Raw genomic sequence first — 12,315 nt, 5'->3', positions numbered from 1 at the left:
GTTTTTCCATTTTTTCTGTTTCAATTTTATTAAAAATGATTTTCCTTTTTAAAAATGTTCCAAAATTTAAAAAAACATCGGATTTTCAAATATTTATTCTCAAAAGACATTTTTGTTTTCAAGTTCGGTGTGGAAATTTCAAAAAATATTCAAAATTCAAAAAAGATTGGAATTTCATAAATTGTTTGTATTTCAAAAATGTTCAGGAATTTGAAGAAAATTTCTAGTTTCCGAAAAAAGTGCACAAATTTAAAAATTGTTCATTTTTAGAAAATTTGTTCACAAATTCATCAAAAAATAGGGGCATTTCAGGACATGGAGTAATTGAGCGCGAGCTCATATGCTCACGATATCGTGTGCATCCGTATGGGCGTTGGGATGTGGACTAATTCTTTATATGGTGCGGGTTGAATTCTGGGAAAAGGAGAGGGCGAGAGAATACGTATGCGCAGAGTTGTGAAGTGGGCCTGGTTTTGGGCGGCCGTCAACATACAACGCACTGAGCCGTGGGTCAGAGCCGCTAGAATCTATCTGATCCGTGGCTCAGAAAGTTTTCTTTCCGTCACAGGATGCCAGGCGCGTCATCAATGCAACCCCTGGCTCCTCTGCCGTAGCGCCATAGCCATTTTCGCGAAGGCGAGAGAGGGAGCGAGAAGAAGAACAGGCGACCCGTCGCGCCATGGAGTTCCTAATGCAGCCAATCCGCAGGTACGCCGTTCCGATCCGATTTCTTCAAGTGCAAAGTCTGATTTGAAGTTTGTGCGGCAGACTGGTTAGTTCTCTCTGCTTTGGATGGGCATAGATCTACGAATTTTGAGGAGGTCGGAGAGAGCATGGTGTCGGAAGGTTCGCCGGCAGTTGGGACAAGGCGAACGGCGGTGGAGGTGGCGCTGCACGACGGAATAGTTTTGAGCGGGGACAAGCGGCTCTGCCCGTCGTCAGGAGCGGTAATGTTGAGTGGCCAAGGACAAATCTGCAGCGGTACGCCGGCGGCGGCTATGAGCGGCGAAGAATGAATATGCAGTGCGGTGCAAGCAGCAGCGGTGAGAAAGGAGAGCTCGCCTCCCACATCTGAGCTGTCCACGGGCTCCTGGTTGGAATAAGAGGTGAGGGGAATAGAATTTGAACACCATTAGTAAAAATTCAGACTGTGTATGGTTTGGCATTCTTGCTTGACTTGTTTGCTGCTGGAAAAGGACTGTGTGATACGAATTGGTGTGGTTGCTGCTTGGTTTTGCACTGTTAGTTTGATCTATGACTCCCGTATGAATGCATGGTGTGTTTTTATTTAGAGTGGAAGCATAACTGCTTACTGCTGCCCCTCTAAGAAATTGTAGTATTGATCTTTCAGGATGACTACGGGCATTCATTGATTTTTACAAATTCCCTGCTAGAAATCCATCGTTTTATGTATCAGGGACAGTAGTTTGAAATGCAAAAAATGTGATTGGTGCATTAGAATGATTGACACGACCATGTTTGATCCATTATCAGTTTCGTTTTATGTAGCATTTACTGTAGTGTCAGCAAAAAAATAAAATTGATTGGTGGATTACAATGATTGACATAGCCATGTTTGATCCATTATCAGGTTGCGGATTGGTGCTGCTGGCCCCAGCAAGGCGCCTTGCGCTACCCGTATTGTTCGCCGAAAAGCCGACGGATAATGTAATCACTGCAGTGCTGGGTACTACCTTTGACTCGCTTGGATAAGCATACGATTTCTACAGCTTGTATTCCTGGGAGAAAGGATTTGATATAAGATATGGTAAAAGCCGGCTAAATGTGGAGAGGATGAAGTGCATGCAGGAAATTGTTTGCGGATGTTTGGTAAGTAAATCTGTGGTCGATATTAATGTGTTTGTTCATAGAATTAGATGAAGATTTTGCGAAGCATATGATTTATGAATCTAATATTTATGTTTACAAGGAAAAGCTAGTGTGGAGAACACAAGGTCCTGTCAGTGTGAATGCCGAGCGTTAATAAGGCTGTTATGGATAGAGGACAATGGTTGGTATATCGCAGAGCATCGAGAGAGCCATAACCACTCGCTTTCGCCAAATTTCGGTGAGACAATTCACTGGTCATCCCACAAGCACTTTGATGTGTACAGCAGGGATTTGAGAAAGCATTTGCGGCAGAATAATGTCAACCTAGCTAAGGTGTATAGCATAGTAGGCATATTTTTTGGATCGATGAAAAATGTGCCATTTACGAAGAGGTCTTTGTGTAATCTTTGCGGCCAGATTAGCAGGGAACAATCAGATGATAATGTAAGGAAAACAATGGAGGTTTTTGCAGAAATTGGGGCAAAGGACCCTCATTTCAAATACAGAGTTCAGCCTGACAAAGAGGGCGGGATCAAGAACCTTATGTGGGCAAGCGGGAGCAATAGGTTGCAGTACACATTTTCCGGTAGTGCATTAACATTTGACACAACCTACATGACAAATTTGTATGACATGCCTTTCAGACTATTTGTTGGTGTGAACAACCATTTTCAGAGAGTGATCCCGGCTGGATTGATTGTGTGTGGCGAAACTGTCGAGAGTTTCAAATGGGTTTTCTCTGAATTTCTCAGAATCATGGGTGGCGCTGCACCAAAAAACTATACTTACTGGCAAGATCTTCATTTCATTGCTGTTATTTATATGGTGGTGTTTCCGTAGTCTAAAAAAATATGATTGATATTTACTTTTCTGCAAATCGTCATGACTGATGGATGTCAAATTTTGTTTGGTTCACAGACCAGAATCGGGCTATGGAAGTGGCGTTCAAGAACATAATGCCAGATACTATGCACTGCTGGTGTAAGTGGCACGTGCTAAATAAAGTCAAAGAATCGTTGGGCCTCTGCACACCAAGAAGAGTGAATTCTGAGCAGAGTTCCGCAAAAGTGGTGAATCACATGCTGACGGTGGGTGAATTTGAGAAAGACTGGGAATTGTTGCTTGCTAAATACATGATGAGGTCGCATCCATATATGACGAACCTATTTGAGATCAGGGAGAAAATGGGCGAAGCCGTATTTGAAAGGAGTGTTTTGTGCCAAGATAGCGAGCACGCAAAGTAGTGAAAGTGCGAACCATATGTTAAAGAATTATGTCCCTCCAGGATGTCCAATGCTTATGTTTCTTTAGAAGTATATGAGGCTACTCTTTGACAGTGAAGCGGAAGAGAACTATGAAGAGAAGCGAACAAGAATTGTGAGTATTATTTAAGTACGCATTTCTTGTTAGATGTACATTCAATTTGGAATATGATTTCTGCATTGACTGGTTGAACTTGTTTTGTGGTTCAGGGGAGGCCTTTGTTAAGAGCAAACTTGGCAGTTGAAAGACATGCTGGAAAGATATATACAAGGGCCATGTTTGAGGAATTTGGGCATATATTGTATGAGTGTCGAGTTAACCAAGTGGAAGAAATTGAGAAACATAAGCTGTATGTTGCAATTCACATTGAGGCTGACAAAAGAGAGAAGTGGTGCAGGGTGTCATATGAGGTAAAAGTTGCTAGACGGAGGTCACGAATTTGAATGTGAATGCGGGCAGTTTGAACACATGGGGCTGCTGTGCAGCCATGTGTTGAAGGTGAGGAAACTTATTTGACTTACTGTTGTTAACATAGAGTGCTCATGTGTTCTCAACCGTATGTTCTTCAATTAAATTATTTAAACTGCTGCTGTTGTGTTCCAGGTCCTAGACTTCATCCGAGCTAAAGAAATCCCAGTTAAGCATACAGTAAAAAGGTGGAGAAAGGATGCTTGAGATATACTGCCTAAGGACCTTGTGCAATATCAGAAAGAAGACATGCATAAAAATCCATTCTCATACAGACACTTCACCATATATATGCATGCGATGGAACTAGCCCGCCTGGGCGATACAAGTGTGGAGGCATACAACCGTTTGATGGGGCTATTCAAAGCAAACCTGGCAGAGATGTTGCCAGATGCCGAAGGGAGAGATGGCCTTGGTCTCGAGGATAGGCTTGCTGATAAGGGAGGTGCTGTGAATCAGATGGCATCGTCCATGGCGGCCGAAGTAGTGAACAATAGTGGTCAGTATGCCGGAAGCAAGGCCGGATAAGAACAACTTGCCCAGACCGAGGAGATGTACCAAAGCAGCCGAGGAAGCCGGCTAGGTATAAGAATTGCGGAGTGGAGGGTCGCCAGAGGAATAATTGTAAAAGGCAATTGATCTTAGGTTAGTAGGTGGAATGTAGTTGCTGGCTGATCAAACTAATGAATTATCTGTTGACATGTTCTCCATAATGGTTCAGTGTTTCGATGTTCATGTGTTGGGGTGTAAGCTCGATACTTTGGTAATGCTGGTGGAACTGAAACAAGTGCTGTATGATGGGTGAAACATGCAAAATCTGTGTACATTAGCTGGAAGGCAGTCTGTAATTTCCCTTGTTATTCTCTTGGTTCATGACATGTGAGTTAGGCTTTTTTTGCTGAATCTGAATTTTGGTCTGTACTATGCCTGCAATCTGGACAAGGGATGAGCGGAAGGGCGTGCCCATGTTGCGAGGAAGAAGCTGAGGAGGACATGGCCGCCGATATGGTTTCTTGCGAGCTTAGATGGGATGAGAGAGGAGGAGCAGGAGGAAGGATCGAGAGCAGGGTGAGGGGTTGGTGAGGCACAGTAAATACGGTAGCGAGTGGACAGTGGCCGTTAAGGCTGTAAGGCCGAGCCGTGGCTCTGAACATAGCAGTCCGTCTGAGCCGGTTCACGCGGGACGGAAAGGTGGCATCATGTGGGATAGGTAGGTGGGTCCAGGCACAGACATAGTCGTCATATACTATTTGGAATACATATGAATATACACACTGCGTCACGAATCTTAGCGACACGGGATGGCTCAGATATCCAGTGCATCTGAGCTCGAGCTCGGAATAGCACTTTCCGGCATTTCAAAACATGTTCTCATTTTCAAAAAATGTACGGAATTTCAAAAGGTGTTTTTTGAAAAAAATCTCGTTTTCCAATTTGTTCATGAATTCAAAAATTGTTCATGGCGGCGTCTTATGTCTTGCAGGATGTAGGCATCAATGGGGCATCTTACTTCTTGCGGGATGTAGGCGTCGACGACGGGCACGACCGTGAGCGGAGCCGCCTACATCGTCCTGATGGCCTTGATGACCTTGGTGCGGCTCGCCACCGCGAGCATGGCCTCGCTCGCCCCGCTGAGCTCACGAACGATGCGCAACAGGACGCCACCGAGCTCCGCGTCGAAACCTGACCATGTCAATCTGGGTGAGCATCTTGTACATTGGCACCGACTCCATAAGCTCCACCAGCACCATGTTGTCCACCGAGCTCTTTAGCGGCACCAGCGCGATGCACGCCCTTGCTAGACGTCTCCATGTAATCCAGAATGCTTGAATCCAGGTGGTGCCGGAGTAGTTTCCTCAACAACCGCATATCATTAATGTAGGGTGATGAACCATCATGGTATCGTTTGAATGCAGACCAGTCACGTGCCAAAAGGTCGTGATGATGTAAGGTGACGAACCGCCGTGGCTTGGTGCTGCCCGGTTGTCATTGTCGTGTGGGCGACGCGGTGACCGAGGTGTGGCGTTCGGTGGCGGTGAGTGTTGGCCGGGATAAAAACCTATTCTATTCTCAAACGGACCGGCTGGCGAAGCTCGTTCTCTTCTTGAAGGCGTCGTCCCGTTGTGTTCCTCTAGTAGAAACACTGACCCGTTGTGTACTTCTAGGAAAAACTCTGGCCCGACCTCTAGTAGAAACACTGACCCGTTGTGTTCTTCTAGGAGAAACTCTGACCCTCTGGTCGGGCGACGGCGGCCGCTCCGATGTCGTATCCTTTCTGAAAGCGCTGCCTTGAAATACGCGGTTCGTCGCATGCGACTTCATCTTTTTATAGATAGGGGTGGTGTTGCGGCGCTCAACATCTATGTATTGTGTTTGTCTTGGGTGTGTGTGTGGAGAAGCGTACATTTATACGTTGTGTCGATGATCTTTGTTTTATATATAAAAGTGGGGCGAAAGCCTTTTTACAAGGTGACGAACCGCCGTGGTGTAATTTAAACACGGAGCAGTTGCGTGTGACGAACCGCCGTGGTGTAATTTAAACATGGAGAAGTTGCGTGCCAGCAGCAGTGAGAGGTCGGATGCCTGCAAAGTCCCCTAGGAAAAATGCAATGCGTCTGGTCCGCCGATAATGTCCGCGTTTGAGATGCCCTAGTGGAGGATACCTGAATCCTTCTCGTCGAAAATTTGATTGGTTAATTGAGAAATTAAGGTTACATCCAGTTGAAAGGCTTTTTTAAAAAACACAAAGAGGAAAGCACCAAAAAGTTATGCTAGTGGCAAGTCTGGCTGAAACAATAAAACTGAGACACGTTACACTAGGCGCCAGTTCTAGCAAAAGACGCGCGGCACGGTCAGTGTCGGACACATACGTAACACGCCCGCCCACCGTCGGAACTCGGAAACACACCGCTAATGTTCCTCTAGGACGACACGATGTCGTGGAGCTCCCGGTCCTCGCCGAGGGCGGCCTCCCTGACCACCCGGAGCACGTCGGTCAGCGACACCACCCCGCGCAGCATCCCCTCCTCCCCCTCGTCGTCGACCACCCACAGCCGGTGCACGTGGCTCGCCACCGCCTTCTCGATCACCTCCCCGAGCGTGCTCTCGAAGGAGCACGTCACCATCTCCCGCAGCCGCGGCGGCTCCTCTTCGTTGCCGGTGCCGGCGTCCACGGTGGTGTTAGTGTCGCCTTCGTCCGGGGATTGGACGCCGGCCGCCGCGTCGAGGGGCCTGCTGCCTTCGCGCCGGTACTCGGCCACCTTGTCCTTGAACTCCGCCACGCTGGCCCCCAGCCACGACCGCAGCTGCGCCACCGGGCAGTCCCGCAGGTCCGTCGCCGAGAACGTCTCCACCACCTTCTTCCCTCTCCCCTGCCGGACAAACAGAGCAGCCGTACCAGGCTGATGAATACGAACAGAACGAACAGAGCAACATGCAGATGCAGGAGGAAGCAGTGGCGGCGTCTTACGTCCTGCAGGATGTAGGCGTCCATGGGGGCGTCCACGACGGGCACGGCCGTGAGCGACGCCGCCCGCATCGTCCTGATGGCCTCGATGACCTTGGTGCGGCTCGCCACCGCCAGCACGGCCTCGCTCGCCGCGCCGAGCTCGCGGACGGTGCGCGACAGGACGCCGCCGAGCTCCGCGCCGTGCGCGCGCAGGAACCTCACCACGTCCATCTGGGTGAGCATCCTGTACACCGGCGCCGACTCCACCAGCTCTACGGCCACCACATTGTCCGCCGAGCTCTCCAGCGGCACCAGCGCGCGGTGCACGCCCTTGCTGAACGTCTCCATGCAATCCAGCAAGCTTAAAGCGCAGTTAATCACAACAAGTCAGCAATATGTGTCGGTCGTAGTATGATCTGAATTTCGCGAGGTACACAAATAGCTGGCTGAGAATCCTCGAGAAGCACCTCGTGTTTGGGTGGAGCGTCCACAGGGTGAGGCCCTCCAAGGAGTGGCCGATGACGGAGGACACCGGCACGGACATGCGGCTGTCGAGGTCGACCGGCGGCGAGCCACCGCCATCCTCAAGGGCGATGGCGTCGTCGTCGTCGTGGCCGGTCTCGGCGATGTGGGTGAGGATGTCGAGCATGTTGACCATGCCGATGTAGTGCTTGCGGGCGGCGCCGGTGGCGGGGTCAGACTCGACGATCAAGGAGCCGCCGGCCCCGATCCAGTGGCCCGGCGGCGCGGCCACGGTGACGGCGGAGACGCGGCCGGCGAGGAGCGCGTTGGCCGCGTTGGCCAGCGAGGCCGTGTAGGGGACCTCCACCAGCCGGCGCTTGGCGCGCGCCAGCTCCACCACCTTGCGCTCGCGGAGGACGCCGCACAGGCCCGCGCGCGCCTTCTTGTTGCTGTTGCTGTCGCCGCCGTGGCCGTGCAGCGCTTCTTGCTGCTGCTGCTCGTCGGCGAACGCTCTCAGCTGCGCCATTTGCCAATTCAGGAAGTCTTTTTTGGGAGTAGTGATAGTTCACTGCAGCAGTACCAGAGTGAGTGAGTGTGGCGTCTGCCCGACATGAGTTTTTAATGCGTCCGGATCGGGTGTTTCGAGTGAGGGTGTTACGTGGCGAGCAGCGAGCCTGCATCGCCTGCCTAGCTGACGTGTGGAAAGCAACGTGGTGTAGCGAGCCACCGACCACCACGTCTAAAGTTTCGCTGTAGAAGGAAGTAGCCACAGCATATCTTCAGTGGAATAAAAAAGACCATTATCACCATTCAACATAAGCAAGTGGTTTTTTCTATGCCTATGTATGTTTGGCCAAAGCATAGAAGTAAGCATTTTTCTTATCTTCACCTCTACTTTTACAATCTCTGGGTCTATGCCTATGTATGTTTGGCCAAAGCATAGAAGTAAGCATTTTTCTTATCTTCATCTCTACTTTTACAATCTCTGGGTCTTTGGCAGCCTCCTCTTTATTCCATATATTATCCAATTCACTTTTGCTATTTTCTTTGTCCGAAAATACTTATTCTAAAAATAGATAAAATAGATGTATCTATAATTAAAATAAATCTAGATACATCCATTTTTAGAACAAGCATTTCCAAACGAAGGAAGTACTATTCATCCTAAGGGTCTTCTAACTTATTCTTGTGAGAAAAACAAACTTCAAGGATATTATATTCAATAGTTAAATCTCGTTTTCTTTTTCAAGGCAGCCTTTGGATTTCTTTCTAAGAAGTCCTTTTTTTTAACAAGGCAAAAGACTTGCCATTTTCATTGATTAAGAAGAAGGTTTAGACATAAGCCGCGAGGCGGCAAAAAGAAAAGGTCTACTCTCACGACATAACAATACTAAGTTGTTTGGCTCCCGCCAAAGACCAGAGATGAGCCTCCTCTTTGATTTTTGCGATAACAATGGAGGTCGGGGCAGAGACATTTTGAAAAATTCTTGCATTGTGCTCCTTCCAAATTTTCCACGAGATAAGCATCATCAAGGAGGCGATGGCCTTCCTGCAGCCACCTCCAGCATTAACCGCCTTGAGCCACCAATCTCTAACTGAGTCTTTGTGACGCCAAATCATTGGTGAGGAGTCAAGGATGCCAAGCCAAGTGCAAATTTTGGTCCAAATCCGGACAGTGAACCTACATTGGAATAGGAGGTGAGGAGCAGATTCTTGCACTTGCTTGCAGAGAGGGCACAAATTGCAGCTTGGCCAGCCTCGCCGCAGTAAACGATCGGTTGTCTAAACATGATTTTGGAAGATCAACCAAGCAAAAAAAATTGCACTTCGGTGGAGCCCACATCTTCCAGATTGTAGCATTCATTGGACAAAAGGAGAGACCGGCAAATTGCGCCATGTAAGCCGAGGAGGCGGAGTACTCTCCATTGTTTGTGAACTTCCAAGTTATGGTGTCTTAGCTTCCCTGGTTGAGGGTTACATCAGCAAGCATCCCCCACAGGGTTGCAAATTCCTGGATATGGGCCAAGGTTAGCCCCTGCTGAGTGTCAATATGGCGGATCCAAAGGTTGTTGTCAAGAGCTTTCTAGACCAGGCACGTTTTCTTTTTTGACAACTCAAAAATCTTTGGTGCAATGTCTTTAGGCCGTAGGCCGTCCAGCCATGGAGCTTCCCAGAACTTAGTCTTGTTTCCATCTCTGATGCACACCCGTGTGGCAGCGGCGAAGAGATCGTTGTCGTTGCTAGTACAAGGCGTTCCTGAGCCAGACCAAGTCTTAGGTGGATCATCCCATTCGTGCCAGAGCCAACACAAGCGTATCGCAGTCGCAAACTTCTAGAGGTTGAGCACTCCTAGTCCACCATAAATCTTGGGCTTGCAGACGAGGTCCCAATTAACCTTGCACTTTTTGCCGGTCACCTTATCACAACCCGCCCAAAGGTAGGCACGCCGGAGGCTATCGATCTTCTTCATCACTTCAACCGGAAGGTCAAGGGGCGTTAGGTGGTAAATGGCAATTGCAGTGAACACAACCTTGACCAAAACAATGCGCCCCAGCGTAGCCACATGCTTAGTCGACCAAGGTGGAAGCTTTCCAGCCACCTTGTCCTCCAAATACTGAAAGTGGATGCACTTTAGTCTTGTTACCGACAGCGGAAGACCAAGATATCGCATGGGGAAGGTAGTCCGGACCGCCGGGAAGGCCTGCAAAATGTTGTCAAGGTCAATGTTGCTGTAACAAATGGGCGCCACAAGGCTTTTGGCGCAGTTGGTGACCAAGCCGATAACCTCCCCAAAGGAGCTCAGAGTTGAAACCAAGAAGTGGATATCTTCCTTGATGAGTGCAACAAAGATAGCAGCATCATCCACATACAAGGATGCACGGATGGGCCGACCACGAAGAGGATGCAGCAGGCCTTGATTAGTAGCCTTGGCAAGGATGTGATGAAGTGGGTCAATAGCAAGGACAAAAAGCAGAGGGGAGAGAGGATCCCCTTGCCGAAGACCATGCCCATGCTTAATTGGATCACAAGCAACACCATTTAGCAAAACTCTAGATGAGGCCGTGGATAGGAGGGCGCAGACCCAATCTCGAAACCGGCTCGAAAACTGGTGGTGACAAAATAAATCCATTAAATAATCCCATCTCACAGAGTCGAAAGCTTTCTTGATGTCAAGCTTGAATAGCAAGGATGGAGCTTTATTGCGGTGCAACCGACGAGCCAAGTTGCGGATGTACATGAAGTTATCATGGATACTCCTTTTCTTGATGAAAGCACTTTGAGTATTGGAAAAAAGGTTGGGAATGTGAAGAGCAAGGCGAGTGGCCATCATCTTAGCTATGACCTTTGCCACAATATGAATAAGACTTATGGGCCTAAAGTCAGAGATGTCCTCCGCCCCATATTTTTTGGGAATGAGAGCAATGTTGGCAGAGTTGAGCCAATGAAGGTTGGAGACGCGGAGGGCAGAAAAATTGTTGATCACTTGCATAAATTCAGGTTTTACAATATCCCAATATTCCTTGAAGAAAGCAGCAGTGAATCCATCCAGACCAGGGGCCTTGTCGCTAGGGAGATCATAGATTGCACCACGAACTTACTCCTTTGTGAACGGGGCATCTAAATCTGAGAGGTCACAAGTTGAAGGGGGGATGCAAGACCAATTGAAGTCCTTACAGCGCGGGGGCCTCTACCAATGGCTCTAGCAAAGTGAGATTGCACAATATCTTTCTTGTCATCGTGATTTGTGACCATCCTGTGTTATGCTTGAGGCGGTGGATAAAATTCTTTCTTCTTCAATGATTGATCCGGAGGTGGAAGAAGCGAGTGTTAGCATCTCCCTCTTTGATTAAGGTGATTCACGAGGATTGTCTCTTTTGGGCCCTTTCCAGAATAGCCAAGGCCACGACCTTTCTTTTAAGCTCTCTTCTAAGGTCACGCTCACCGGAGCTAAGGGGCCTCTCCTCTTGTGCCATGTCCAGCCGAAGGATGATCTCAAAGGCCATATGGAGTTGAACTTTGTGATTATAGAAGATACGTCGGCTCCATGTCCGGAGGCGCTGACTTGTTTTTCTAAGTTTGTGGAACAACACATGATAGGGCTCGGAATGGTTCACCCTTTCATTCGAAGCATCTTGCACTGTCTTCTTGAAGTTGTACATTTTGATCTAGAAATTTTCAAATCTGAATGTTTTGGGTCTCGTCGGCCCCTTGTTACTAGTGTCACGCCCAATATGCGATACTATCCTTAAGAGACTCGAAGGTCCCACCAAGGATAGAACCGCATATTGAAACGCTTTTGCAAGGTGGATATCATTACATCAACATTACATAATAGTTGGGGATACATACACGAGGCATACAATGCCACACGAATACAACATCATCATACATGAAAGTGCTAGTTATCGACTAGAGGGGGGGGTGAATAGGCGATTTTTATGAAAGTCTTCAAAACATGGAAGTTTCAAAGACAAACAATAGAAACAACCTAATTGATATGCAGCGGAAGATAAACTACAACAAGCAAGCCATAATCAAGTATGCAATAGCATTAACGTTCGAAGATTAATAGCAGCTAGGTAGTAGGATCAGGATGGAAGATAGTATGAAGCCAATCAATAATAGTAGTCAAGCAATGAAGTCAATCAGATAAGACGATAAGCAATGACTTCACGAAGACAAACTCAAAGTAAAGGAGGGAAGAGATAGAACCAGTTGCTTGTTGAAGACAAAGGATTTGTTGGACCAGTTCCAGTTGCTGTGACAACTGTACGTCTGGTTAGGGAGGCTGAGATTCAACTCAGAAGACCGTGTCTTCACCTTATTCCCCTTGAGCTAAGGAC

The 12,315-nt window shown here is 48.1% G+C and overlaps 1 protein-coding gene and 1 long non-coding RNA gene across 5 annotated transcripts; one reads left to right on the top strand and one right to left on the bottom strand.

Annotated features, from left to right (window-relative positions):
* The first annotated feature begins 464 nt into the window (after positions 1–464).
* Positions 465–5,354, top strand: LOC123136403 (uncharacterized). Of its 4 annotated transcripts, XR_006466887.1 has the most exons (8): positions 465–708; positions 803–1,106; positions 1,592–1,830; positions 1,931–2,655; positions 2,749–3,207; positions 3,303–3,591; positions 3,697–4,771; positions 5,045–5,335. It is a non-coding gene; the product is annotated as an uncharacterized lncRNA (long non-coding RNA). The 4 variants fall into 4 exon arrangements; XR_006466888.1 differs by having other exon boundaries at positions 1,937–3,207; positions 5,045–5,353; XR_006466885.1 differs by having other exon boundaries at positions 1,931–3,207; positions 5,045–5,339.
* An 867-nt stretch (positions 5,355–6,221) lies between these two features.
* LOC123133878 (SNF1-related protein kinase regulatory subunit gamma-like PV42a) lies at positions 6,222–8,070 on the bottom strand. The gene is made up of 3 exons (XM_044553269.1): positions 7,477–8,070; positions 7,031–7,370; positions 6,222–6,932 (listed from the first exon to the last, which is right to left on the bottom strand). Exons 1-3 carry the CDS (start codon positions 7,995–7,997, stop codon positions 6,483–6,485), a joined length of 1,311 nt encoding a protein of 436 aa, XP_044409204.1. The 5' UTR covers positions 7,998–8,070; the 3' UTR covers positions 6,222–6,482.
* Positions 8,071–12,315: the final 4,245 nt, after the last annotated feature.

This window comes from Triticum aestivum, chromosome 6B, assembly GCF_018294505.1.
Source record: "Triticum aestivum cultivar Chinese Spring chromosome 6B, IWGSC CS RefSeq v2.1, whole genome shotgun sequence".
NCBI classification, from domain to species: Eukaryota; Viridiplantae; Streptophyta; class Magnoliopsida; order Poales; family Poaceae; genus Triticum; species Triticum aestivum.
The sequence above is the reverse complement of the archived record's forward strand: the minus strand, read 5'-3'. Positions and strand labels throughout refer to the sequence as shown.

Excerpts from the sequence above, each read along its gene's own strand:
- LOC123133878 (XM_044553269.1), bottom strand. The coding sequence starts at position 7,997 with ATGGCGCAGCTGAGAGCGTTCGCCGACGAGCAGCAGCAGCAAGAAGCG. Across the intron at positions 7,371-7,476 it reads ACGCTCCACCCAAACACGAG|CTTGCTGGATTGCATGGAGA; the intron begins GTGCTTCTCGAG and ends CTGCGCTTTAAG. Across the intron at positions 6,933-7,030 it reads ACGCCTACATCCTGCAGGAC|GGGAGAGGGAAGAAGGTGGT; the intron begins GTAAGACGCCGC and ends TTTGTCCGGCAG.